At 36.4% G+C, this 26,613-nt stretch overlaps 2 protein-coding genes across 3 annotated transcripts in view; both read left to right on the top strand.

Moving 5' to 3' along the window:
- The first annotated feature begins 2,545 nt into the window (after positions 1–2,545).
- rxrab (retinoid x receptor, alpha b) overlaps positions 2,546–26,613 on the top strand; it is a 66,773-nt gene continuing 42,705 nt past the window's right edge. The window contains exons 1-2 of one of the 2 annotated variants that reach the window (XR_009433849.1): positions 2,546–2,793; positions 25,937–26,068. Coding sequence is in view for 1 of the 2 variants with exons in the window: in XM_059550028.1 (XP_059406011.1) it covers positions 2,766–2,793; positions 25,937–26,068 (160 nt within the window). In the remaining variant the exon portion in view is untranslated. The remainder of the gene's footprint in view (positions 2,794–25,936; positions 26,069–26,613) is intronic. The other variant, XM_059550028.1, reaches the window with a different exon arrangement.
- Positions 17,854–19,259, top strand: LOC132140326 (zinc finger BED domain-containing protein 4-like). The gene is made up of 2 exons (XM_059549113.1): positions 17,854–18,429; positions 18,553–19,259. The coding sequence occupies exons 1-2, from the start codon at positions 18,004–18,006 to the stop codon at positions 18,991–18,993; spliced, it is 867 nt and encodes a 288-aa protein (XP_059405096.1). The 5' UTR covers positions 17,854–18,003; the 3' UTR covers positions 18,994–19,259.

Here is a 26,613-nt window from a genome sequence, read left to right as displayed (position 1 = left end):
GATAGAAATGTCAAGCCATTTAAACAAACATCAAATCTGATCACACAGCTAATTACAGCGTCAAATAATCTAAAGAGCTCCAAACTATCCAAAACCAAATTTTTTTCCTTCTGTGTCAAGACTTGTGTAAAGGCTTGCTGTTATCGCTTTCTGTATGCAATCATTATGATACATTTTCCCAATTTTTATTATTAAATTTATAATAATTTTTTTCAAAATATTTTTCAATGATTGCAGTATTTCAGATTAAAACAGAGGCTGCGTCTTTATTCCTGGTGAGAGCAAAAAACTATTTCATGGTGTAACCACTATATTCCTGTATAGGACTTGGGAGGCTTGTGAATTCCCTAGTTGTTTTATACATAATTGTTTACTTTTATTAGGTTGTTGATTTAAATGTATATTAAGGAATTCTCAAAGATTACTTTTGTCAAGGTTTATATTTTTTGTTGTTTTAAATGTTGTTTTAAATGTTGATTTGAAGTGTAGGTTTTTGCATTATTTTTGCATTATTATCACTACATTCAAACCTGAAAGCATTTTGTTACACAAAACATTACAATTCTATAAAAATGTAACAAAAATAAACAGGAATGCTTTATCTGAGCTTAAAGGGATAGTTCACCCCAAAATGAAAATTGTATGTTTATCTACTTACCCCCAGGCCATCCAAGATGTAGTTGACTTTGATTCTTTCTCTGATTTTTAGCTCAAACCGTTGCAGTCTATCCCTCTTATAATATAAGTGGATGGGAATCATGGCTAAAACATAAAATAATACAAACAAACAAAAAAAACATACACAAACGAAACCAAATTAAACCCTGCAGCTTGTGATGATAAGTTGATGCGTAAAGACACAAAACGATCGGTTTGTGCAAGAGACTGAACAATATTTATATCATTTTTTACTTCTGATTCACACAATGTCCAAACTGTTGCAACTCGTCCTGTTGTACGCGTTCGCAGCAGCAGGCACGTGAGGCGTCTTCATCTTCTTCTTGCTTTATGGTGGATTGCAGACTTATAAGTGTATTACCGCCACCTATCTCTCAAGTGGACCATTGACACTCCTAATTGAGATTCTTGATAGAGCACGCGCTTGCTGCTGAGAATGCGCACAACAGGATGTGCTCAGGAGAGCTCTAACAGTTCGGACATTGCACAACAAAGTCAGATAAACATCGGATTTTCATTTTTGAGTGAACTATCTTTTTAATCCTTCTGGGTCTGATCTGATTTTAACTTTTTAACTTTAACTTCAATGTGATTATAGCCATACCAATTCATTTGATGTATAATTCTGTATGTGTGTGTCTGTGAGTGTAAGTGTGTGTGAGTGGATGTATTCATTTTACACTCTTGATGTTTTAGAGTGTAACCCCTTCTGTGCTGTTGACTTTTTTACTGCATTGTAGTTGAATTATTGATTTTATCTTGCATAGTTGCAGTGTTATCTAACTTATAATTGTTCTGTAAAAACATGAAAGAGAAAATAGTCCAGATTAGTTTTATTCAGTGCAAAACAGGATTGTTTTAATTTCTCTCCAAAGATAAACTAAATAGTAGTTGTCAAAAATGACATAATCTAGGACCTAATATTAGAAATAATATTAGAAAATAATCTAGGATCTATACACCTTGAAATGTAGAAGTAAGATATTCTTCTTTAAATTTGCAAGACTTTTAATTTATTAGCCATTAAAAAACTAAGAACAAAATACAGTAAAGGGTAAGAATATTTTCATGAAAAAACAGTTTGTTCATGAATACGATAATAAATAAAAAGGACTTGATAAGAAATAGCCTACCAGTTTGCAATGTCATGCATCAAAAAGGACTGTTTTTGAACAGATAAAATATCTGGAATTTAATGACACCGGAAACTTTGCACATGCAAATTACAACTCACTGCTGTTATATTAAAAATAAGGTGTACCATTGTAAACACAGTAAGTCTATACCTCACAGCCTCGTTTTTATTCAGTTGAATATGACGTCTAAAACTAGGGCTGCTCCGATCACGATCGGCCGATCATTATGCACATCTCGTTAGTAAAGCCGGTTCTCTAATCAGCGGTAAATTCCATCAGGTGCGTGATTTCACATAGAGCAGCTGTTATTACACGGAGCCATTGTTAACTGAGAAGATGCGCAAATCCACTTCATTTTCAGCGTTTATTTGCGCATCTTCTCAGTTAACAACGGCTCTGTGTAGTAACAGCTGCTCTATGTGAAATCATGCACCTGATGGAATTTACCGCTGATTAGAGAACCGGCTTTACTGGCGAGATGCGCATTAACGATCGGCCGATCGTGATCGGAGCAGCCCCATCTAAAACGAATAAGGACTATAGTGATACCAGCGGGCCTATAAATATTGCTAAATACATATTTTAATGGAATTATCTTATTGTCTGAACGGGGTGTTTGCAAGAGTACCATCAACACACACACAAATAAAAATTAAAAGTGGCTTGTCGCTGCAAAAGTGCTGGTGGTCAGAGTTCCCCTCGGTAGGGTCCCTATGGTGAGGCAGTGCTTGATCGCTGAAGGAATACTGGGAGTGAGTGAGCGAGCGCTCTCGCGGAGTTACAAACTGGATGGAGCTGATTGAAGTAGGCTAGATACTTTAGTTATAATAAGTGGATTTTGACAGCGGATCTCTGGCTTCAGTCTGACGACGTTTCCTACTGGATCTAATAGCGTGCCCACTGGAGAAAATAAATATTTGTCTGCAAGAAACATAGCTGGCATGCGCTAATATGGAAACCAAACCATTCTTGTCTCTAGGTGAGTTGGACTCTAGGGAAATATGGTTTCTATTATGTTAACTCTGATGTCACGCAGAGGTACAGGCATCTACCAGTTTCTGCTCAGAAGTGCTGAACGAATTGAAACTCTAAATGTTTACGTTAGTGCCTTAAACATGTTGTTCTCGAAATAATAGCATTTCTTAATTTTTCGTGGGCAGGTAATGGGAATGAAATAAAAGTAACAAGCAAGCGAGCTCGTAGAGTTAATAAAATGATGATGAGCGAGATTATCATGTAAGTTTATAGGCTATGATATTATCACTATACTAATAAGATAAGTGTTATTAGGTAAGTTAAGGTGTGTCTAATAATTCATGAAGTGTAGACTCGATGACTTCTGTCAAACAGTTAATGTTAACAGTTTGGCAAGCTGATTCAACAATTATTTCTGTAAACTAACAAGCATTTCTTTCTACGTCTCTAGTACCTTTTTATGTGTTTAATTATGTATTTGCTTGTAGTCACTATATTAACAATGACAACTAGTAACTATTTCATTGTTACTGGTAATAAGTAGGTTTTTAATTATTTAATTATTATTATTTTTTTGTAATTTAATTCAGTGGAAATCTACTCACTTTAGACTAGTGTGTATTCCAGTTGTTATAGGTTGACATCACTATTGTTACAAATTTTACTAGTAATTTATCTGGTGCAAGGAACCTACTTCAAACTTTTCAAATGATTATTAATTTATTTTCCCAATCCAGTTTTCTTAGTACTAATTTAATAGACACTTCTGCCCATTTATTAACTGTACTTTGTATTCTTTTTGTTACTGGTAATATTTGAATCTTACTATAAAGTAAACACAAAGAAGCAATTCTGACTAGTAAAAAAGTAAAAAGTAAAAAAGCAACTTAGTGAGATAATTGCAATTGTAGCAAATGGGACAAATGCCAGTGTCTTGTGAAGACGTTCTAAAATCTAATAAAGGAGTACTAGTAAAGCTGAAATAGATAGGTGCTATTTTAATAGTTACACATAATGCTGATTTATAATGGAATAAATATGGCTATTAGTTAGAAGTGGACAGATTATATCTTAACTACAGATCCCATTAGAATTCAATGGCAAAATGGCAACATAATAGTTACTTTGCACTACTGGAGTAGCAACTAGTAACAAAGGACTAGCAAAGGAAAAAGTACTGTTGACCCTAATCAAATTAGATGCCAATACTGTATTTTACAAGAATTAAAACTAGCCTATAAAGGATAAACCTGGAGTCTTTACAATGGCAAAATGTATGATCATTAAAACTCCTGGCATACACTTTTTTTTTTACATGTATTTACTCTATTAGTAGATATGCACCTATTGCAATTTTCTTGGCTGATTACGATTTCTGATTTTTTGTTAGTGTGATTTCCGATACAGATTTTTGTTGATTCAGATTTTTTTCTAAGAACTATGATTGACAGCATATACAAACAAAAATCTAATTTTCTTCAACGCAAAGTTTTATTTTCATAAAAGTAAATAGTCAGTAATAAAATAAGAAAAAAAATGCAAACAACATCACAAATAAATGCAATAGAATAAAGAGAGCTATGAAACTAAGTTTTTCAGGTGAGGTTTTTATTCAAGTAAGAAATATTACAGAAATTAAAGTAATCAAATGTAAATTTTTATCAAATTTAATTTGTGTAGTCTTCATTTGAAAAATCTAATACAAATGAATGCTCACAATTAAAGTTATAAAATGTATTCAGTCAAGAGCAGAAAATTGTTTTCTTTGTCTTTTGTTCTTTGATTAACATGACAGACAGCAGCAGGAATATTGGACAGCAGTCCCTTTAAGAGTTTATCCAAGGAACCAATATACTGTTACACAACATGCCTCCTCTTTCTTAACTATTTAACATTCCAAAACTGCATTTAGCCACTCATTTTGGTATTTGTGGCTCACAAGCTGTTTGAGACTGAGCGTGGCTTGTGCGCTCTACTGATATAGATCAGTGATGGTGCGTGCACTTTTGGTGTAAACGCGAAACCTGCAGGAATGACTAAAATAATGTGCAGTACAAGCACTATTTAACCGGTGTGAATGAGACGTGTGTGAGAGAGAAGGGGTCGTCAGAGAGAAGAGAGCGAGAATGTGTGGCTGACATTATTGCCTGTGCCACTGGTAACGAAATGGATCGGCTCAAAATCAGAAAGAAGTTAGACTGAACGGCTGGTAACCGATCCGGGCTGATCATGAGGAATCTCTAACTATTGTATCTCTAACTATTAGTAATAGAAAAGTAATATAAAAGTAGTCAATTTAAAGAAATAAATGTTAATATGGCTTGCCATAAAAGCTCAACAAATCAATGCCAGCACACTTCAGTAGTTATCTCAACCACTTCAAAGGCTGGTCCAGCAGGCTCTGAGTCCATATGAGAAATGAAAATTTAACTAGATCTCTCAGATTTATTAAGGTCTTTCTTTTCTTCGATTTGCTTGCTAATTATGTGCTGCATCATGATAGAGTGCATTAGTAGTCTGTTCTTACCTGAGTTTTTCCTACACCACATCAGCCTCTTTTAACTCTCAAATGAGATGACGTGTGCATGATGACTGTAGCCACTAAGATTTTTAAAGTAATAACTCATGACATATGTGATGGTACAGAGCTTGTTGTGTAAATTTGCACTGAAATTGTTTTGCAACAATATTCATTTACCAAGCCACCTATTTATACATTCCTTCTGCATGTTAGAGTCCCACTGTAAACAGCGAGTTTTGAGGCTTAATGTGTGCAACTTTAATGGCATTTTAAAAGTTTGCTCTCTATAGGTCTCTGGGGGCCACAACCTTTCCCTGGAGCGTCCCAAGTCCATGAGCGTTATTAAGAAATAGAGGGTCCCATTGTAAGAATCCCATCTGTGGTAGTGAGGGGGCTGTATACGGGATGCCGGACCACCCCAATAAAAGAGAACCAGTTTGGTTTATGGCAGGACAGTTTTGTGTTTCTGAAGAGGTGATTGGTCCTTTGTGAATGTCTGCAGCTGTCAGTTTTATAAGAGTGGCTTTAAAGAGAAAGTTAATTGCTTAAAGTGACAGCGTCTCTCAGACACCCTCCAGCCACTGTCTGTGTCCAAATCAAAAGCAGTGTGGGCTGTTTCTAGACAGAATTACACAGAAGGCCAAACTGCACTTGAGAAAGTTTGTCTGAAGTGTCAGGTGATACACACACTTTGGAGGGGGGGCGAGTGTTTAGATCTCTTGTTTCACTGTTGTACAAACTGTTGCAATTTAAGCATCAGCTCTTATAACCTTTTGAAAGTGATGAGTGATGGCAGAGGAGGTATATTTGATCTACTGCCCTGTTAATCATTTGCTCTATGCAGTGTATGCATGGCTCCTTGATAAAGGCAACTCTGCACCTTGTACTGTGGATCTTGTTTGGTTGCATACATTTAGAGTATGTTTACAGTGTAACAGTGGGCACCAAAGTCTGAGATCACATTGAAAATCTGGATTTATATTTTTTATTTTTAACCTAGAAATAAACTAAGAGTTAAATATTTTGAAACATTAAAAATGAAGAAACATTTTGAAGTTGAATAAATACTATGAAAGCTGTTTTTGTCACAGAATAAAAAAAGAAGGGTGATTGTGACTTTTTATCTCACAATTCAGCCTTTTTAGAGAAAAATATTTAGCATGAGATTGTATCTCACAGTTCTGTTTCCAACACAGAATAAAAAACTTTATATATCACAATTTTCTAGCAATCGTTTTCTTTGCAAGTTTATATCTCTCAATTATGAGTTTTTACCTTGCTGTCACTAAAACAGTGATGAATATTTTTCATTTATCAGTTCAGATTAATTTTTGTATGGACTGATTCATAAAATAAAATAACAGTGTTGTTACTAGAGGATTCAAGACTTTTGGACTCCACTGCATATGTGTGTGTGTGTGTGTGTGTGTCTACTGGTTTAGCTAATTAACCAAATGTACTTACTAGGGGTTGGGTTCACTGATAGAAAATATCAAACACCTGATAGAAAATCTATACAATCTATACAAAGTCTATACACTGTCCTCACTTAGAAGGGAAACTATCACGTGTGTGTGTGTGTGTGTGTGTGCTCTTGTTTTTGTCAGGACACAACTTTATATAATGACATGGGTATGACACAGGTATTACAAGGACATGGTGACTTATGAGGACATAACCCATGTCCCCATTTTTCAAGTTTTTTTGAGAAAGTAAAAATGCTAAAAGTTTCCTGTGAGGGTTAGGGTTAGGTGTAGGGTTGGTGTAGGGCCATAGAATATACAGTATAAAAACCATTACACCTATGGGATGTCCCCATTTTTCACAAAAACAAACGTGAGTGTGTGTGTGTGTGATTTGTAAAATATTTATGTAGGTGCATTATGTCATCAGCAGCAAACCTCAGACAAATTGAAAATAGCAGGCATTAACAAATTCTTTAAGAGAGTGTTTTAGGCCAGTAAAGTTCCTTTTTCTCTGGTGCGGTGTTAATGGAATTACACATGCCCTTATGCATGGCAATTCAGTTTAATTTAATGGATTTGGAGAATCTAAAGAATGTTCAATACTCTTCCATCCCCACTTTCCATCTTTATGGCAGTTAAAGTACCGTGTCATTTAGAGTGTGAAGGATGTGTGTGTGTGTGTGTGTGTAGACTGTAGACTCGTCTGAATTAAATGCTGCACATTGTCTAGGGGCAGGTCACCGCCAGTGTAATTATCTAATATGTTTAAGTCTGTGTCTATCTTTGTTTTTGCGTGCGGCAACAGACAAGTTAATGAGAGGTCCAGCTGTCTAATTACCAGGTGCAAACTTTTGAGGTCAACTTCTTTAGTGCACATGACACTGATATTTACAAGCTGATCTCTGTCTGTGGTTGAGCTGAGTATAGTGTATGCAAGGCCTGTTTCAGGCTGCACACACAAGCAGTATGTAAGCAAAGCAGCAGTAACATGCCAAGCTTTTATGCTGTCCCCCAAAAAGTGATATGTATTCAGTAGGTTTTTTGCTTTATTATTACACAATACCAATGATAATACCAATACTTTTATTCAGCAAGTAAACAATAAACTTAAAGGGTTTATATGATTTAAACATACCCTCCTAAAATGGCTCGTCCTAACACGCCCCCACGTCTACATCACGATGTGGGAAGATTTGCATAATGCCGCCCAAAGGTTCATGCAAAGAAAGAAGGCGTGACTTTATTCTCACTGTTGCTGCCGCTGCCATGTTATGGAAACGCTGTGTTTTTCTTTGTAAAAGCAAAACTACTTTGTTTGGCCTTCCAAAAGAGGACATAACTAGAAACCAATGGTTAAATTGTATTTACAACAGTTTTCCAGAACAGTTCAACCCAAATATTGAGATGTCTGCAGTGCATATTATGGAGGACTGTATCCTAATCCTAGGAGAGAAGAGTAAAATGTAGGCTGTACTGACTCACGGTCTGTAAGTACATTTACATATTTAAAGGATTTGCCACTGATGATTCAAACACAAGTTTTGAGCAGTGTAGAGTAGCGCTTGTTGTTTTTCATTTCTCAATGAATGTGTGTGAAGACGTTGTGTAGTGCAAATCTGTGAATGAATGTTCCGAAGTGAAGTAAACTTCAACAGATTTCCTCTGCTCAGGGAGTAGGGAGCAATGAACACTGTGTAGAGACCATGTCAATTAGAACGCAGTTCATGCACGGAGCTCACTTCTAATGAGCTGATTATCTGAATCAGGGGTGTTAACAAAGAGAGACGTGTGAAATATGCAGAGTTGGGGGGCACGAGGACTGGAATTAAGAACCGCTGGTATTGTCATTATTAGGGCTGTCACTTTTGTGAAAAAATCATTTTCGATTTTTAAGACATAAGTGTTCATTGAATCGATTGTAAAATCGATTTTCCATGTCTAAAAAAAGACGTTTCCTTTTTCAACGTCAAATAACGGACGAACATAAAGAGAGCGCTGGAAACACAGTCAGCAATATTTCTTATTTATTGGCATGAAGTTTCGTGCAGAATAACAAACAGCAACAGGAGTGCAACATTCTCAAAAAATAATATATGCAGAGGGGACGGCTGCCATAACAAAAGAAAAACATCACTGCAGGCTTCAACCCTGCTGCATTTATGATGTATGCAATTCAAAAATCTCCTAGATTATTTTAAATAATGATTCAATCCATTTCAAACAACTGTTCAAAAAAATGAAACTTTAAATGGACTTGAGAACAGACTTGTTTCTACTTCAAATGAACGCTGTTCTTTCAGCTTTCTATTAATCAAAAAAAAAAATTTTATATCACAGATTCCTTAGAAATAACTGTTGTCAACATGGATAATATGAAATGGTTCTTGAGCAACAAATAAAAATTTTGAGTGAATTCAGAAGGATCCTGTTACACCAAAATGCGTTCTTGTCTTAAGACAACTTTGATTCACTTTTATGATCCACTTCAAATGTTGACTACTGTATATTAAAGAAAGAGCTAATTAAGTTGAAATTATATTTTATAATATTACTGTTTTTATTTTAAGAGACTTTCAAAAGCATAAAAAAATGCCTCTGTATTTTTTTTTATCACTTATGTTATGTTAAGCTCACCCTTGTGCATATGGTTTAATGCTTTCATCTGGTTTATGTGTTTTGTTCCAGTCAGTACATTCTACAAAGTGCAAGTCAGAACATATCGTAACTTAAACCTCTACTGACTGTAAATACTGTCTATGAAAACCTACTATGTCTGCTTAAGGTATCCTTTCCTCCCTTTTCGCCTTTCACTGCTCTTTTCGTCTCCTCATCCTGTACACACTCCAATTCTTTTGAAGGATATGTTACAGGCCGAATGCAGAACAGTCAGTAATTCAGATAAGATCTGATGGAGATATGGATCTTGCATTTCTTCTCCCATGAGAGCAGCAAATTATACACACCAAAAAAATTCCATTAAACAGCAACAGGGCCCCCAAACTACTGTTCATGTGATACTCAAACAGGTGTTATTTGCTGCACTTACGCCCTACGGGACAGACGGGTCCAATTTGCACCCTGGAGGAGAAGGCAATTTGAAAGGAAGTTCAGTTCCTCTGAGTCACTGGCTTGTTTTAGAATCGCCTGTAGTGCGATTCTGTTTTTTTATCTTTGATAATTAGTTAAATCATTGCTATTTTAGAAAAGAGACTTTACGACTGTTAATATAAAAAAAGGCCTTTTAAGAGTGTTTTCTTTAATACACTTTTGCTTTAATCTAAAGGGACAGTTCACCCAAAAATAAAAATTCTGTCAATATTTACTCACCCTCATGTTGTTTTTAAACCTTTATGACTTTCTTTCTTCTGTGGAACAACTGATGACAGAATTTTCTAATTTGGGTGAACTGTCCCTGAAAATTACAGCAAAACTGCTTATCCACAGACTAAGGCTAAAAAATGAAATGCAGATTAGTAATGGCAACTCAGGTGTCACACAAATTATGGTTCCTGCTGGGCATGCTGGGAGTATTTTAATGCATAGATTGTTATGTCCATGCAAGCGTGAGCTTGCCCCCCTTCATGCTCCACATATGAGCTCTGTTGACAGGAGACACACTTGCGCTATGTGTCTTTAGCTCTGTTACCATCATAGTAATGAGCATCTGCCACCACATGTGTTTGCTAAATCACTTTTTCTGACATTAAAGAATGTTGAAGGCTGTTCAAACCACTTTGAAAGCTCAGTGCTGATGCAACACTTTTGGTTGCCTTCCCTTCATGTCTATGCAAATACCTCAAATATAGACCCATTTAAAGTTTTCATGTGAGGTTCCCTCTATAGTTGTCATTATAAACCTGATATATTTCATAACACATGCTCAGAATATATATTAAAGGGCCTGCAAGCCTGGTATACAAGCAAATACTGGTTTTGAATAATACTGACTTCTCTTCTTATGTAAATTGCATTAAAAATGGAGACTGGAGCTTTCAAGCTTCAAAACCGGCACACCATAAAAGTATCATAAAAGTTGTCTAGACGTCTTCATACTATTTTAAGTCTTTTAAAGCCATAGCAGTGTAATTTAAGTATATATACATTTTATTATAGTATTTATTAATATTTTAAATTTACTTTTTTTACAGTTTTCATTTAAATTATAGTTTGTCATTTTATTATATGCTTTTGCCATTTTTTTTCTGTTGAGTTCTTCTATTTAGCTTTTATTTTTATTTAACTTTTAGTACTTCAACTTAAACTTATTGAATGTTTTCGCATGTATAGTGAGATTTTGAATAGTTGTTGTTTCAGTTTTAGTTTAGTTACAATGAGCTAGTGTTGTCACGGTACCAAAATTTCAGTATTCGGTACCGATACCAGTGAAAATCCACGGTTCTCGGTACCAATTTCGGTACCAAAGCAAAACACAAAAATATACTAATTAAATTTTTTTTATTAAAATTAAAAAAAACTTTTTATCACTAAAAATAAAACCAATGCCATTCTTTATACTTATTTACAATTCTGTTTAAAGTTTTTCTACAAGTTATATTATTATGAAAAACAGTAAACAAGTTTCACCCAAATTTAATTTGTCTTTTAATTTATGAAATTTAAACATTTTATTTTTGGTAAATAAAGGGGATTTGCTATTAAAATTAAAACATGGAAGAAATATTTTGTGATTTATTTCTTTAAAAAATAAAGTTTTATTAATTTTTTCAACAGTAGTAGCAGTATCACTTACATTTTACTAAATAATAGTAATATTTAGTAGCACAATGCCTTTATGTAAAAATGAACTTTTAATGAATGCATATTTGTCATTTTAACTGAACTTAAGACTGGTGGTGATGCTTAAGATATTTTTGGTCATTGAGGGTTTCTATAAAATAAAAAAAAAGTAATAGATCATATGAATTATTATTAAGAGATAATACTGCTACTAATTCTACTACCATACTAACAATATACAATGCACTATGAATTGATGAGCTGCTGGGTTCATGAATATTAATCACGTTGTCTGCGCTCGGTCAAACTGATTTGCTGAAATCAAAACAGGGATGGTAGATGAACGCCAGCCAATGAAATTGCCATTTGCGCATTAGCTCCGCCCACTACTGGAAAAACCGGCATATCTTCTTCTTGTTCGAAAAATATGAATAATTCTAAATGAACTTCATTATTTTGACAGGAGAAGACAACAAAGAATAGTTTACATATAGCGTGTCGATTCAGCGTGGTAAGACTCTCGCTCTCTCTCTCTTTGCATGTGTGAGAAACAGCGCTATCAGTAAAGCAACGGTGAGTCGTGCGCCTTCACACAGAGTTTACAGAGCATCAAAAACAGGTGCGCTGTGCGTACATTGACATGAATCGAAAAGTTCAGATCGCTTGATGGAGAGAGAACTCTGAAGCTCAGATGCTGAAATTAATGCAAGCGTCACGCGCTTCAGTCTATGTAGTAAACAAACCCGCACGTCTCTGCCATTCGATCATTCACACAGAGACGCACAGAACATGCAGGATTCATATTTCAAACAACTTTTGCGGCTTAACATTTACCGATATTGGTCCATATGGAGATATGATTTGGTCTGCTTCGCGGAAATCATAGCGCTGTATGCGTCAAGAACCGGGTTTGAACGGGACCTCGGTACTACCGGTACTTAAAGAAACCTGGTACCGTCACATTTACATTTTTTTAGTACCGACTTGGTACCGAAGTACCGGGTCTTTTGACAACACTACACAAAAGAACACTACCGGGTCTTTTGACAACACTACACTACTATGAGCCATAGATAACTTTATGTGATAACCAGACATCACAAAAAATATGAACATCTTCTTTAGCTCTGTATGGTGTGAGAGAACAGTTAAGTCTGACTAATGATTTTTTGGCATTGTGTGAATCGCTCTGAATGATTATTTAGTAAAATATATGTACTGTTTTTACACCAAAGTTTTGATTTTTAAACAAACAGTGCTTTAAAATACTTCTTGTTATATTTACATGCCAAATGCTAAATTAAATGAATGTAATAACTTTTTATTGAAATTTGTCCTTCTAAAGCTGAAGTTTACATCAGTGCTCACTTATGAAGGACATACTTTCATTATAAATGAAAAATGTCTGACAAATCTGCAACTTTAATAAGATGAGGACAATATTTGCTTTTACATTCTCTTTTTTTATATTCTCAGAAGCAAGATTCTTTCCTAAGTTTTCATTAAACTTTGCATTGTCAGAGAACATAGAAGACTGTCATTACAACAGCACTGAACAGTGATTAGGCTACTATTTCTCTCCACTTCTGTACTGCACTGGTAATTACACCAAATGTTGACTGTGTAAATGTGCCAGCTTCATTTTGTACCTAATAACACAACTGAATTATGACTCATGTGGCTAGATTGGTCCAATAGCTGTTGCATAACCATTTAAAAAGAGGAAGACAATGTGTTTTCCCTTTATATGATTTTTATATTAAACAATTAAAAATCAGTGTTATTTTTTATGTATTTAATATTAGTTTTTAATGAGAAATGGAATGGCACTTGCAGTGTATTCTCAACAGTGGTGGCTGTAGGTGTCACTTCACTTTAAAATGATGTGTGGCTTTGACATATAACACCTTCTCATGTTAATGTAAAATGCGTGTTCGTTTGTGTGTACTATGCGTTTGCCCCAAGGTGACACTCTTTCTCTGGAAGAGAACTGAAGGTGCATAACTGACCAGATCTCATTCCAGCTCTAATACCTTGAGGCCTTGAGAACCCCCCAAATTCACCTTCAATCCAAACACTTTCTGGTTTGCCTAATTAATTAGCTTGCCCAAGTAAACTCATTAAAACAGATCCTGAAGGGCACTGCGATCTGTCCACCTTTTCTTCAGTAGGAGACATTTTTACATTATGCATTCAGTACAATCTGTTTTTAGAGTGTAATTAGGATGTGTGATTCCCAACATGGCTGTAGTCCCTACAGCATTGCGTCTTTCAAATGAAATCATGTCACCGCTTTTTGATTTCATTTGAAATGATTGTGTTCACAGAATGAGAGATGCTTTGTCCTCCTGATCCTTGCTTTAAAACACAACCTCTGTGCGGTTGGAGTGTGTTTTGTGTATGACATCATTGTAGATTGGATATAGGTTTTTGTTTCTTCCTTGGGCGTGAAAGATAAGACTGAATTGTGCTATACATTTCTTTCTGCTTTTTTATGCTTGTACGTTTCCTTCCAGACTTATTTAGATGTCTCCGGGGTGAAGTTGCATGTTAAAGAATGTTTAGGAACGAATGAACCTTTCACTCTTTGCCCTCTTCCAGTCAGATGATTTTCCGAGCCATCAGACCCGTCTGATTTCATTGTTTTGTAACGTGATACAGCATCAGGACCTAATGTCAATGGAATGATATGATATTCCATCATTCTTTTTGCTGTATTTTTCCTGTCAGAGCTTTTCCGAGTGATGCAACCGATGGCATGTTTTGCAGGACAGGACATGAAGCGTCCGCTGTCTTCTTTTTACACTTTTTTTCACTCGCCGGTTTATTTTCCCTCCGAGTTGTTTACATTGGTGAGTGTGTGATTTGGTACAGCAGGAAGTCATAAGAGAACAATGAGGAGGCGAGGAACAGGATGTGAGAGCGATGCGTCTGTGTGTATGTGTGTGCCTGGAAGGGGGGCTATTTACCTGCTGGAGACACAGCTCTAATCGGCCCCTGAGATGAGAACATGCATAAACGCATGCTAATTAATGCATACCAGTTATCTGCTTTCATGTCAAATAGCCATTTGAATAAATAGGGCTCTAGTGTGTGCATGTTTATGAAGGAGTGTATTACAAGAGATTAGAGGTAATTGTAACTGAGACTAAATTGAAGCTGAAAACGCTGTGATATTATCAAGAAGTAGTGAGAGATTTGTTATGGAATGTTGAAAAATAAATAAATGTAGGACCATGGACTTGGTTCTTTGCATCAGTTGTTTATTGGATATTAATATGTTGGCATTATTCAAAAATGGCTTGCAACCAAACATCTGAAAACGCTTAAACCACTTTGCTGCATATGTGTAAAATGTCATAGAGATGATACTGATAGACCAGACTTAAAAATATTCTTACACTATTCTTCTGGTATCCTCATTTTAGTCGAAAAATATCCCACCTCGGTTGGGAGGTGCATCTACTGTAGGTCGCACTCAAAATGTTCATTCCATGTAGGGTCAAAAACGCCACTGTCAACATTTTTTATCGCATGGCAGCAAATGCAAAGTGTAAGTGGCCTAAAAAATGTAAGTAGCCTATTCTGTAATCTTTGCATTCTGGGCGAAGTAGCATTAGTCTTTAGCAACACTGTGAAAATGATTAGCAACCATAGATATATGGGTACAATATGAGACACATGAGTAAACATGAATCATTGTTTTCACAGTTCACACTACAATGCAAAAACAGCATTTTTAAATGGATCCACTTGGTAAACCATCTTTAAAAGCTACTCAGTGTAGAAAAAAGTCCAACATGCAGAGCAATTTTTTCATATTTATCTGGATTGTTTGTTGACGTAGTTATGACATTTTGATGAATACATTTTTGTAAAAACTGAATTATATACACAGATAAATCATTCCTAGTAAGATCTATAACAAGCATTTAAAAAATATATAGTATGAAATTTCAAATCATGCCAAAAATTCTCCTGTGCTTCAAAAGAGCAATCTCTGAGAATTTAGAATAAGGTTTAGAGGGAGACTGAGTTGAGCAGCTACTCCACCACACTAACTGTCCTTTGATCTCCCTGTCAGATCTGCTCTGATGATCTATATAAAATATACCTCTATTTCTTGTAAATAATAATTATAACATTTTCTGAGGAACTCATCCAATTATTTCCAATCCTCTGGTTGCTTCCAGTATTCCACATTGCCCTAAATAATTCTTCCCCACTGCATAATTAATGTTAGGATTGTAAGCAAGCCAAATATTTCCTAAAATGTATTCTTGGTATAGCCAACATACTTTCCAAATGGACTCAGCTCACAGGCCTCTTATGTGTCTTACACCAGGGATATATGGACCTCATCGCTAGCGAAGCAGGCAGACTGAAAAATGGATGGCACATTCTGTAGTCAGCCAATCATATATCTAGAAAAGATTGTGTGCGTGTGTTTACACATGTGCATGCTGGTTATTTTAAGTGTGAGCGGTCAGATGTTCAAGACTGAGTTTGTTGTTTTGTATTGATGACGTCAATTATTAAAAGCCTCTCCACAGTATTTTTCCACATAATTTCATTGAACCATTGCTGTTGAGTGGCAGACTGGTGTATCTATGGAGAGATTAATGGACAGGACGCTCCAACAGACATAAACTCTCCACGCTCTTCCTTCCATAGGAAATAGAAAAAAAAGGGCTGATGAAAATATTGGAGTAGATTTCAATAAGCTGGAGGTTTTTTGCCATTGGTCTGATAGTTCTTCTCTCGTTTAATTTATTTCACTTTCTTTTCATATTATTCCATTTTCTCTCTCATAATTGGATTTGAGTGATCAAATTATCAGGAAATTTCTTACGACCAGGGACTCAAATTTGGAAATGTTTAAAAACCTTATTTTCAGACTTCCCATAGTCCTTTGCATTGAATAATTTAACAAGCTCATATTGAAATTATCATGCGCATCTCGTCAATAAAGCTGGTTGTGTGATTAGTAGTACATTTCCATCACGTGCTTTCAGGTGGAGTGACATTTAATACACAGAGCCATAGATCACTGATAAGCTATGCAATATCACATTCATAATTGCAGATGAATCATATCGATTATGAATGTGATATTGCTTAGCTTGTCAGTGAACTATGGCTCTGTGTATTTAAATGCCACTCCATCTGAAAGCACGTGATGGAGATTTTCTACTAATCTCTAGGGCTGTACTAGAATAATCGAATATTCGAATATTCGTTCGGTGGGGTGGCATTCGATTTTCAGTTTTGAGATTCGAATATTCTTTTTTTTTTTTTTCAACACGTGACTTCCGTCGCGGACTCATTCTCACTCATGCTTGAACCGCCCGTTGGCGAACGTAGTGATTTATTTCATCTCATACTGAATAGGTACAAAATGCCCAAGACCTCAGCTGTTTGGGAGCACTTTAAATTAAGTGAGGATGACAAGACAAAGGCAGTGTGTCAAATATGCGATTTGAAACTGGCCTACCACAACAGCACCACAAGTTTGAAAAATCACCTGAGTTCTGTAAGTAGCACGCGGCAAAAAAAAAACAAACAAAAAAAAAAACTGCTTTTATGCGCTTAATTTGCTATGATAAATAGGCTAATTGCAAATACGACACTATTTAAAAACATACAGCAGCACAGGCTAATAATAATTTGTTTATAGGTACATCCACAGGTATCGCAGCCATCAACATGCTCAACAAAACCCAAAACTTCACAGCAGATCCTGCAATTCCGAAAACCGTTAACAGAGAAAAGAAAGAGAGAGATAACAGATGCCATAGTGGAGTTTGTCGCTATGGATATGAGGCCCGTTAATGTAGTTGAAGGCGAAGGCTTCAGAAAATTAATGAAGATAATGGAGCCAGACTACACTGTCCCAAACCGTTCCAGTATTTCAAACACCCTGTCTCTTAAATACAGCGATCTGCGAGGCCAAATTTATGCTCTCGTTGAAAAAGCTACGGCCTTAAGTTTCACAACGGACATCTGGACTTCCGTGAGTATGGAGGCGTATATGGCTGTCACCTGTCACTTTATAACTCAGGAGTGGGAACTCTCTGCCTTCGTTTTGGAAACCAAAGCATTTGAGTCAAGCCATACAGGAGTCAACATTGCACAACAGCTTGGAGACGCGGCAGATGCATTCGCAATTCCAAATTACAAGCGAATAGCCGTTGTTCACGACAATGCCAGCAATATGAAGCTGTGCACCGAGACGCTGAATAAAGAACCGGAGAAATGGGGAACCGTTCAAGGGGTCTGCTGCTCAGGACACACGCTGCAACTATGCATAAATGAAGCTCTGAAACTGGACCGAATCCGTCGCACAGTTTCAGCTGCCAGGAATCTCGTAGGGCACTTCAAAAAAAGTGCCAAGGCTACAGCTGCTTTGAAAGAGAAACAAACGCAGCAGAACGTTGTACAACACAAACTCATTCAAGATGTTGCTACTCGTTGGAACTCTACGTATGAAATGCTTAACCGACTGGTGGAGCAGCGATGGCCAGTGACAGCTGTTTTGTCAGATCCCAGCATCACTAAGAAAGGAAATCGCACCCTTGACTTGACAGGAGACCAGTGGAAACTGGCACAAGAGACATCAGAATTACTTGGGCCCCTGCTCACACTCACAGAACTACTATCACAGGAGGCAAACTTGTCGTTGTCGGCAACAGTGCCAATGCTCTTTAACCTGAAGAAACGCCACCTGTCACCAGAAGAGGATGACAGCCCTGCCATCAGAGAAATGAAGAATACCCTTGTCAAGGAGATCGACAGCAGATGGGAACTGTTAAATTTGGAACCCACCAGCATCTATCTCCTTTCTTCAGCACTAGACGTGAGATTTAAGCACCTTAAATTCCTTGAGGATGAGAAGAAGGACCTGGTATACATTGAGGTTAGACTTATATTTTTATTACTACTATATAATAGTAAATAATTAAAATGTATTGTGATTATGCCACTAAGATTATTGTGTGCGCTACGCATAGATTAGACTAAGAAAATGCTATTTGTTTAGGTTGTCAGACTAGCTGAACATCTGCATCAGCAACAGATCGTTCGCAAGGGAGAAGAGCTGTCAGCAAGCCACGGAGAAGAGGAGACGGATGCGCCACCACCACCCGCCAAAAAAAAACAGCAGGAGATTTCAATGCTGATGCAGGCTGATGACGAAGAGGAAGAAGAACGCGGAGACAGCGCAAAGACAGAGATGGAGCAGTATTTGAGAGATGCTACTAAATTACAGTCGGGCCCACTGGCATGGTGGAAGCAAAACAGTGACCGCTACCCTAAACTGGCATTTGCAGCCAAACACCTTCTTTGCGTTCCGGCCACTTCAACTCCATCAGAGCGCATTTTCTCAAAAGCTGGCTACATCGTCAACAAGACCCGAAGTTCCCTTTTACCAGAAAATGTGGACAAACTCATCTTCCTCGCACACAACATGAAACGAGTATAGGTAGTTTCACAATAGTTTCCAACCACTGGGTTGCGATTTATATAAGTGTTTGAAAGAGCCTAAATATTTTTGTCATTGAAATGTGAGCTGTCTAGCTAGGCTAACATTACCTTGTTCTATTTAACCTATTACAGTTTATTCTATATAAGGGAGTGAATAAAATTTATTACAATTACTTTAAATTTAAATAGCCAACCCGTTACGGTGTCAGTAATTATTACATTTACGAATAATAAATGAATGTAGTTCAACGAACTGCAGGCTAATAATAATAAATTAAAAAAAACACCGCAACATGCTTTCAATAAAAGCATCGCGCATTTTAAAGATTTAAATTAACAAAAAGTCAGAATAAGACAAAATAAATCCCTTATATAGAATAAAACTAATTGTAATAGATATTACATTTTGTGTCATTTTAAAAACAATTCATTTATTCTTATTCAACTGTTTATAAGCATGCTACCGTGTTCTTTATTTATTACAGTTCGTTGAAATCACTGTGTGTTACTAATTTAATTTCTGTTTTGGGATTCATTTGTTTTAAAGAAATGTTCGTTATTAATACCTTATTAAAGTTCTTGCTCTCAACAGACTTTGTGTTTTGTATCACTTGTGCACTGTCCGTTTTCGGAGCATAAACCTGCCCGTGTAATGCGTACCGGAAACTGTTCTATTTAAAAGATTATTAAATGTTTATTAATATTTAAAGAATGTGTGCCACCTGATCATATTGCACCAAATGCAACACTGCACTCCACTGGGTCTGCCGCAACACATTTACGATGCCGAAGAGTGAAACGTGAAGTCGTGAAAGATGATACAAATGCAAACCGACACTATTATTATATATTTAGCCCCACCCACCGAAGCTTCGAATATTCGATATTGATTGCCACCTAAGCTTCGAAGCTCAAAAAATGGCATTCGAAACAGCCCTACTAATCTCAAGCTTTACTGAGACCTTTTTTTTTTTTTTACATAATATATGTATGTGTTCTGTGTATATTTATTATGTATATATAAATGCACACACGCATGTATATTTAAGAAAAATAAGTTATGTTTATATTTTAAATATATTTATATATAATATAAATTATATGATTATAAAGATATACTTGTAATTATGTAAATATTTTTTAAATATATACTGTATATGTATGTATTTATATATACATAATATATATTATGTATATTGCAATAATACATGTACACAGTACATAGTACACACACACACATATTATGTAAACAAAAAGTTTTATTTTGGATGTGATTAATCATGATTAATCATTTGACAGCACTTATATATATTCAGGGTTCGTTAACACATTAATTGATTAACACCAATAATTATTTTATTGCGCGTTAACGCCGTTTTTTTATTATTATGAAAGTCTGTTGTTCACTGGCTGTGAATACACATACATTGTCACGTTTGAATTATAATCGTTTTTTTCCTAGTTGTAGTGATGTTCACACTCGCGTGATGCCTTTTGAAAACCTTAGTCCGGTGACACACTGGCATATTGCACCTGTCAAACATAGTCTATTTTGCCGTCAATACTGTTGACGGCATCCTTTATCCTGATCCTGGTCTGTCGGCGGTCTCCCTCTATGTCACCTACAGCAGCAGCAGCGCGCCAGCACCGCTTCAGGCACGATTCTGGTGTGTAGGCCTAAAGACACAGAAAATGCGAGGCAGCCGTCACACAACTGACATGGAGCAGAAACGCCACGCTCACGCCATATATATATAGCCTATATAAGTAAAATATAAGTAAAAATGTGAAAGTGTCAAAATTAAAACCACCATTTACTGTTTCAAACTTTCACATAGCATCTTTAGGTTATAATAACATTAAAAATTCTAATCCAGGTTTTGATTCAGGGTCACTAATCTTATATACAGGCACTGGACTAAAAATATATTCATCAGTCATCACTTACCAAATGAATTCAACGGGTCATCTTGTTAATGCTATAAATTAATTACAGCAATAAAATAAAATTTCATCATGAACAAGAACATGAACAACATCACATTAGACCTTACATTCAACTTCCAAAAGTGCTTTCATCCTTGCCATGTTACATTCATTTAGTTGACTAGTGCTATATGCTGTATTACCAAAAACATAAATGGCATTAATAAAACGCTAACACTGACATGCTATGCAATTTCACATTCATAATCGAATGCGATTCATCGAATGAACGCTATATAGCATAGCTTTTCAGTGATCTACGGCTCCGTGTATTAAATGCATCTGAATAATTTCCATCTGAAAGCATGTGATGGAGATTTACCGGTACTTTTAATCACAGAACCGGCTTTACTGACAAGATGAGCATGACAGTCACATGCGATTTATTGTGCAGCCCTTGTTTGTTGATCAAAAAGTACAAAGTAGATGTCTAAAATGTCTAAACTGTCTATTACTGTCTAAAATGTGAGTGGAATGGTGCGTTGCGATTTTGTGCAAAATAAAAAAATGACTTTTCAATACCGACCAGATACAAAACTGATTTTGGTGGAAATTCATTTTTTTTAAATGCTGTTTATTGGGTTTAGGAACCAAACTCTTCATATATATATATAAAAACTGTATATATGTACAACCCAAATTCCGGAAAAGTTGGGACGTTTTTTAAATTTTAATAAAATGAAAACTAAAAGACTTTCAAATCACATGAGCCAATATTTTATTCACAATAGAACATAGATAACATAGCAAATGTTTAAACTGAGAAAGTTTACAATTTTATGCACAAAATGAGCTCATTTCAATTTTGATTTCTGCTACAGGTCTCAAAATAGTTGGGACGGGGCATGTTTACCATGGTGTAGCATCTCCTTTTCTTTTCAAAACAGTTTGAAGACGTCTGGGCATTGAGGCTATGAGTTGCTGGAGTTTTGCTGTTGGAATTTGGTCCCATTCTTGCCTTATATAGATTTCCAGCTGCTGAAGAGTTCGTGGTCGTCTTTGACGTATTTTTCGTTTAATGATGCGCCAAATGTTCTCTATAGGTGAAAGATCTGGACTGCAGGCAGGCCAGGTTAGCACCCAGACTCTTCTACGACGAAGCCATGCTGTTGTTATAGCTGCAGTATGTGGTTTTGCATTGTCCTGCTGAAATAAACAAGGCCTTCCCTGAAATAGACGTTGTTTGGAGGGAAGCATATGTTGCTCTAAAACCTTTATATACCTTTCAGCATTCACAGAGCCTTCCAAAACATGCAAGCTGCCCATACCGTATGCACTTATGCACCCCCATACCATCAGAGATGCTGGCTTTTGAACTGAATGCTGATAACATGCTGGAAGGTCTCCCTCCTCTTTAGCCCGGAGGACACGGCGTCCGTGATTTCCAACAAGAATGTCAAATTTGGACTCGTCTGACCATAAAACACTATTCCACTTTGAAATAGTCCATTTTAAATGAGCCTTGGCCCACAGGACACGACGGCGCTTCTGGACCATGTTCACATATGGCTTCCTTTTTGCATGATAGAGCTTTAGTTGGCATCTGCTGATGGCACGGCGGATTGTGTTTACCGACAGTGGTTTCTGAAAGTATTCCTGGGCCCATTTAGTAATGTCATTGACACAATCATGCCGATGAGTGATGCAGTGTCGTCTGAGAGCCCGAAGACCACGGGCATCCAATAAAGGTCTCCGGCCTTGTCCCTTACGCACAGAGATTTCTCCAGTTTCTCTGAATCTTTTGATGATGTTATGCACTGTAGATGATGAGATTTGCAAAGCCTTTGCAATTTGACGTTGAGGAACATTGTTTTTAAAGTTTTCCACAATTTTTTTACGCAGTCTTTCACAGATTGGAGAGCCTCTGCCCATCTTTACTTCTGAGAGACTCTGCTTCTCTAAGACAAAGCTTTTATAGCTAATCATGTTACAGACCTGATATCAATTAACTTAATTAATCACTAGATGTTCTCCCAGCTGAATCTTTTCAAAACTGCTTGCTTTTTTAGCCATTTGTTGCCCCCGTGCCAACTTTTTTGAGACCTGTAGCAGGCATTAAATTTTAAATGAGCTAATTAAGTGGATAAAAGTGTAAAATTTCTCAGTTTAAACATTTGCTACGTTATCTATGTTCTATTGTGAATAAAATATTGGCTCATGTGATTTGAAATTCCTTTAGTTTTCATTTTATTAAAATTTAAAAAACGTCCCAACTTTTCCGGAATTCGGGTTGTAGATAGATAGATAGATAGATAGATAGATAGATAGATAGATAGATAGATAGATAGATAAACAAAACACAATATCATGTTTCGTAGATGTTATTGTGTCATTGACCCATTTTCCTACAGCTCTGCTTTTCCTGTCTGTCTCGTAAAGATTGTGTTTATGTTTATGTGTGCAACTATAAGGAGGATGGTTGGAATTCTGCAGCTATTTTAAAAGCCTCTCTTAGTTTAGACTTCTTCTCTCTCCATCTATCGTAACATCTCTGTGTCTCTTCCTGGCAGCGTCTCATGAAAGGTTATGGATCAGACCTTTTGTTCCAGCAAACTATCTTGACTATTTCAACTGCAATGCCAAAGAAAGAAGTTATTCTCATTCCCATTTACTGACAGGTTATGACACAACACAACTTAAAAACAGCCTCAGGCAGTCATTACTACATCTTATCCCAGTGTTAATGTCTTTTAAAAAATATTCTGGTTGCCTTGTTGTGAATAATAGCACACATGTGGCAGATCTTCATTATTCTGACAGTCAAATTCAGTCATTGATCTCTAGCACAAGCATCTTAGTATCCAGAACTCATTGCAAATGCTGTTGTCAAATCACACATTCTAATCAATCACAAAGAAGATAAGGTGTTAAACTAAAACCCCTCAACCTCTATGGATCTCTAATGCAGCTTTCAAGGATACTAAGAGGCACTTGAAGGTTGTCTAATGTTCACATGGTTAAGGCAACAACTTCTGCATGTGTTGTGGTCCATCATTCAAGTCCCTTTCTAAGGAGCTAATCAAGAACCTTTGAAAGAGAGATTTTTATGACGTTCATGATGAATTGAATTGCAGGTTTGATCTTTGACCTTGAGCTTGATTGTCTTAGAGATGAGATGGAAACCTTGAAAAAAAGAATCTGCTCTTCGTGCCATGGCCTCTCATCAAGGTCTCGTAAATGAGGGCTTTGAAACGAGCAAATAACCCGGGTCACATAAAGAGACCCTGCAGATTTTGCCTTTAGTCTGTTTGTGTGTGTGTGTGTGTGTGTGTGTGTGACTAGGTGTCCTTTGTTGTTCAAGGTCATAGTAAGTCAAGAGTATTGGGTGGTCTGAAAGTTCATATTAAGAGATGATGAAAATGAGGCACTTGCAGTTTTACTAGCAAACAAATAAAACCTCTTGAGGTCAATTTATTTCCATATCAATCAGAGCTATGTAGTATTGGCCACACACATTCAGTCACAAACACAAACACATGGGTCTTTCTAATAAAAATTAATTCTAGTTATACATGACACTACACAATTGTTGAAATGTTGAAAAGTTTTATTTGCATAGGACACTTGTTAATTGCAGATGATTCAATTAAAGTATTGAAGCCCAGTTTCCCTCCATTGAAGTTCATTCATCTTGTGTTAGAGTACGTGTGGCTGTCATTCACTGCACCAGTGTGGATACTCTACTTCAGAATCACAGTTTCTAGCCTACGTCTTGGAATATATGACCCAAATAAGAATTTTCACCGGATATTGTCCTCTGAACGAGTAAATAACAAGCCTGCCACTTTTATTCTGACCAGCTGAGGAAAAAACATTACAATAAATTGTGCTATCAATGGTGATTAAATCTAACAACCAGCTAGCTCATATCACTTCAAACCGTGCATTATTGTTACACTTTGTTTTCAAATTGTTAATGTTATCAACATAAGTATTGCGTGACTAGTATGTAGTGTGTTAGCGTGCAGATGTCAATTTCTGTACAGTCTAATCTCAGATTGCCATACCATTTGAATTTTGTATTGAGATTTTTTTTTAACCCAAAAAGCAAATTATTCTTCATTTAAACTGGTTCTCTTTAAAATACAAATCTTGTGTAATCCCAGGCTATCTCTAATCAGATTTAAAACTGGAATATAATTTAATTTCAGTCACGTGTTTCAGTCTTTTCTGGATTATAATCCACCATCAAAATGATAAATTAAATGTTTCCAGCTGTGTTGAGGAAATGCTATAAACGATCCGCCACCTGCAGGATCCTCACACGCAAAAGCTTACTAGTCGTGATAACTTCTTTTTATTTACAGACGTGATGTAATGATGCAGCAACATGCTCAAATTTCCCGCTTATTCCAGTACTACTCTGGTTATGAACACCGGCTCGTTATGTACTTGATCAAATATTGATTTCGGATAAATGAACTTTTGGTGGAATGGCTTTAAATGGAAAGAGAGAAATCTTTCAGGTTTCATTGAAAATATCTTAATTTGTGTTTCAAGGATGAACATGGGAAATTAATTTGTGATTGTAATTTTTGCCAGAATTTAGATTTTTGGGTGAACCACCCTTAAGTAAAAAATAAAGGCTTGATTACTGCTTGATTATTTTTTTTTTTTGTTAAGTTGTAAATACAACAAAGATTATGGGATTATGTTTTATATATATAAAAGTACTATTTCAGTCTTTCTACTTCAAAATTTCACATTTAATTCAAGGTGGTACTGGCCATTTCTTTGTGATTATTTGTGAAATTTATTATCAATTTCTGAGTAAAAATTGTTTCAAAGACCGATTGTATTTTATTTTGTACTACCATGTAAATTAAAGCACTGCATATTAAAGATTGAACTGAGATCCATTCATAACAGTTTTGAGGAATATTGGTCTGAAATCCTCACCTGATTGCAGTGGAAGCCAGTGACTTTCACCCACTTCTTTTGTGTCACCCACACAGGGATCCTGAAAAACCCCTGCTCAGTAGCGCCGCCGTGTTTGCGGAGCCGGCCCGGCGACGCTGGCAGTTCGTCCAATGGCTGCTCAGGCTTCACGGGTACATACCCGCTACAACAGCGCAGGATATCCACAGGTATAAAACACACATTCACATGTACAAACACATCAGAGCACCTGTGCTTGCCACATAGACACATTCAATCAGTATTTTAATTCAGAGGAAAGCCATCTGGTTTCTGTTGAACTGATTTTGCCCTACAGTTCTGAATCATCCACGCGTAACATCAGTGCTTCAATGCTGTAGGGCAAAATCAGTCTTCATTCCAAGTGTAGGATGATTTGTCCTGTCATTCCCAAACAGAGCTCAAGATACAGTTTCTCTCATGAGAAATAGTTTCTGGTTCAAACGTGTTACAACAAAGCCCATGTAGAGAGCGTCTCCCCTGGCCCCTGCATTAATGGACACGTTTCACTGGTCTAATTCCTGCATGTGATGTTTCAACAAGATGTATTGTCATGCTGTAGGTCTCTTTGTTTTCAGTTGGTTTTCAGCTGTCGTACAGCAAGTTTGTTTTCCCCCAGGTTTGTTGATTCTTCAAAGTCAGTTGTCAGTTTCAGAGATAATATATGAGGTTAATTGGCAACACTTTACAATACAGTCACATTAGTTAATGTTAA

Source organism: Carassius carassius, chromosome 5 (assembly GCF_963082965.1).
Source record: "Carassius carassius chromosome 5, fCarCar2.1, whole genome shotgun sequence".
NCBI lineage: Eukaryota > Metazoa > Chordata > Actinopteri > Cypriniformes > Cyprinidae > Carassius > Carassius carassius.
The sequence above is the reverse complement of the archived record's forward strand: the minus strand, read 5'-3'. Positions and strand labels throughout refer to the sequence as shown.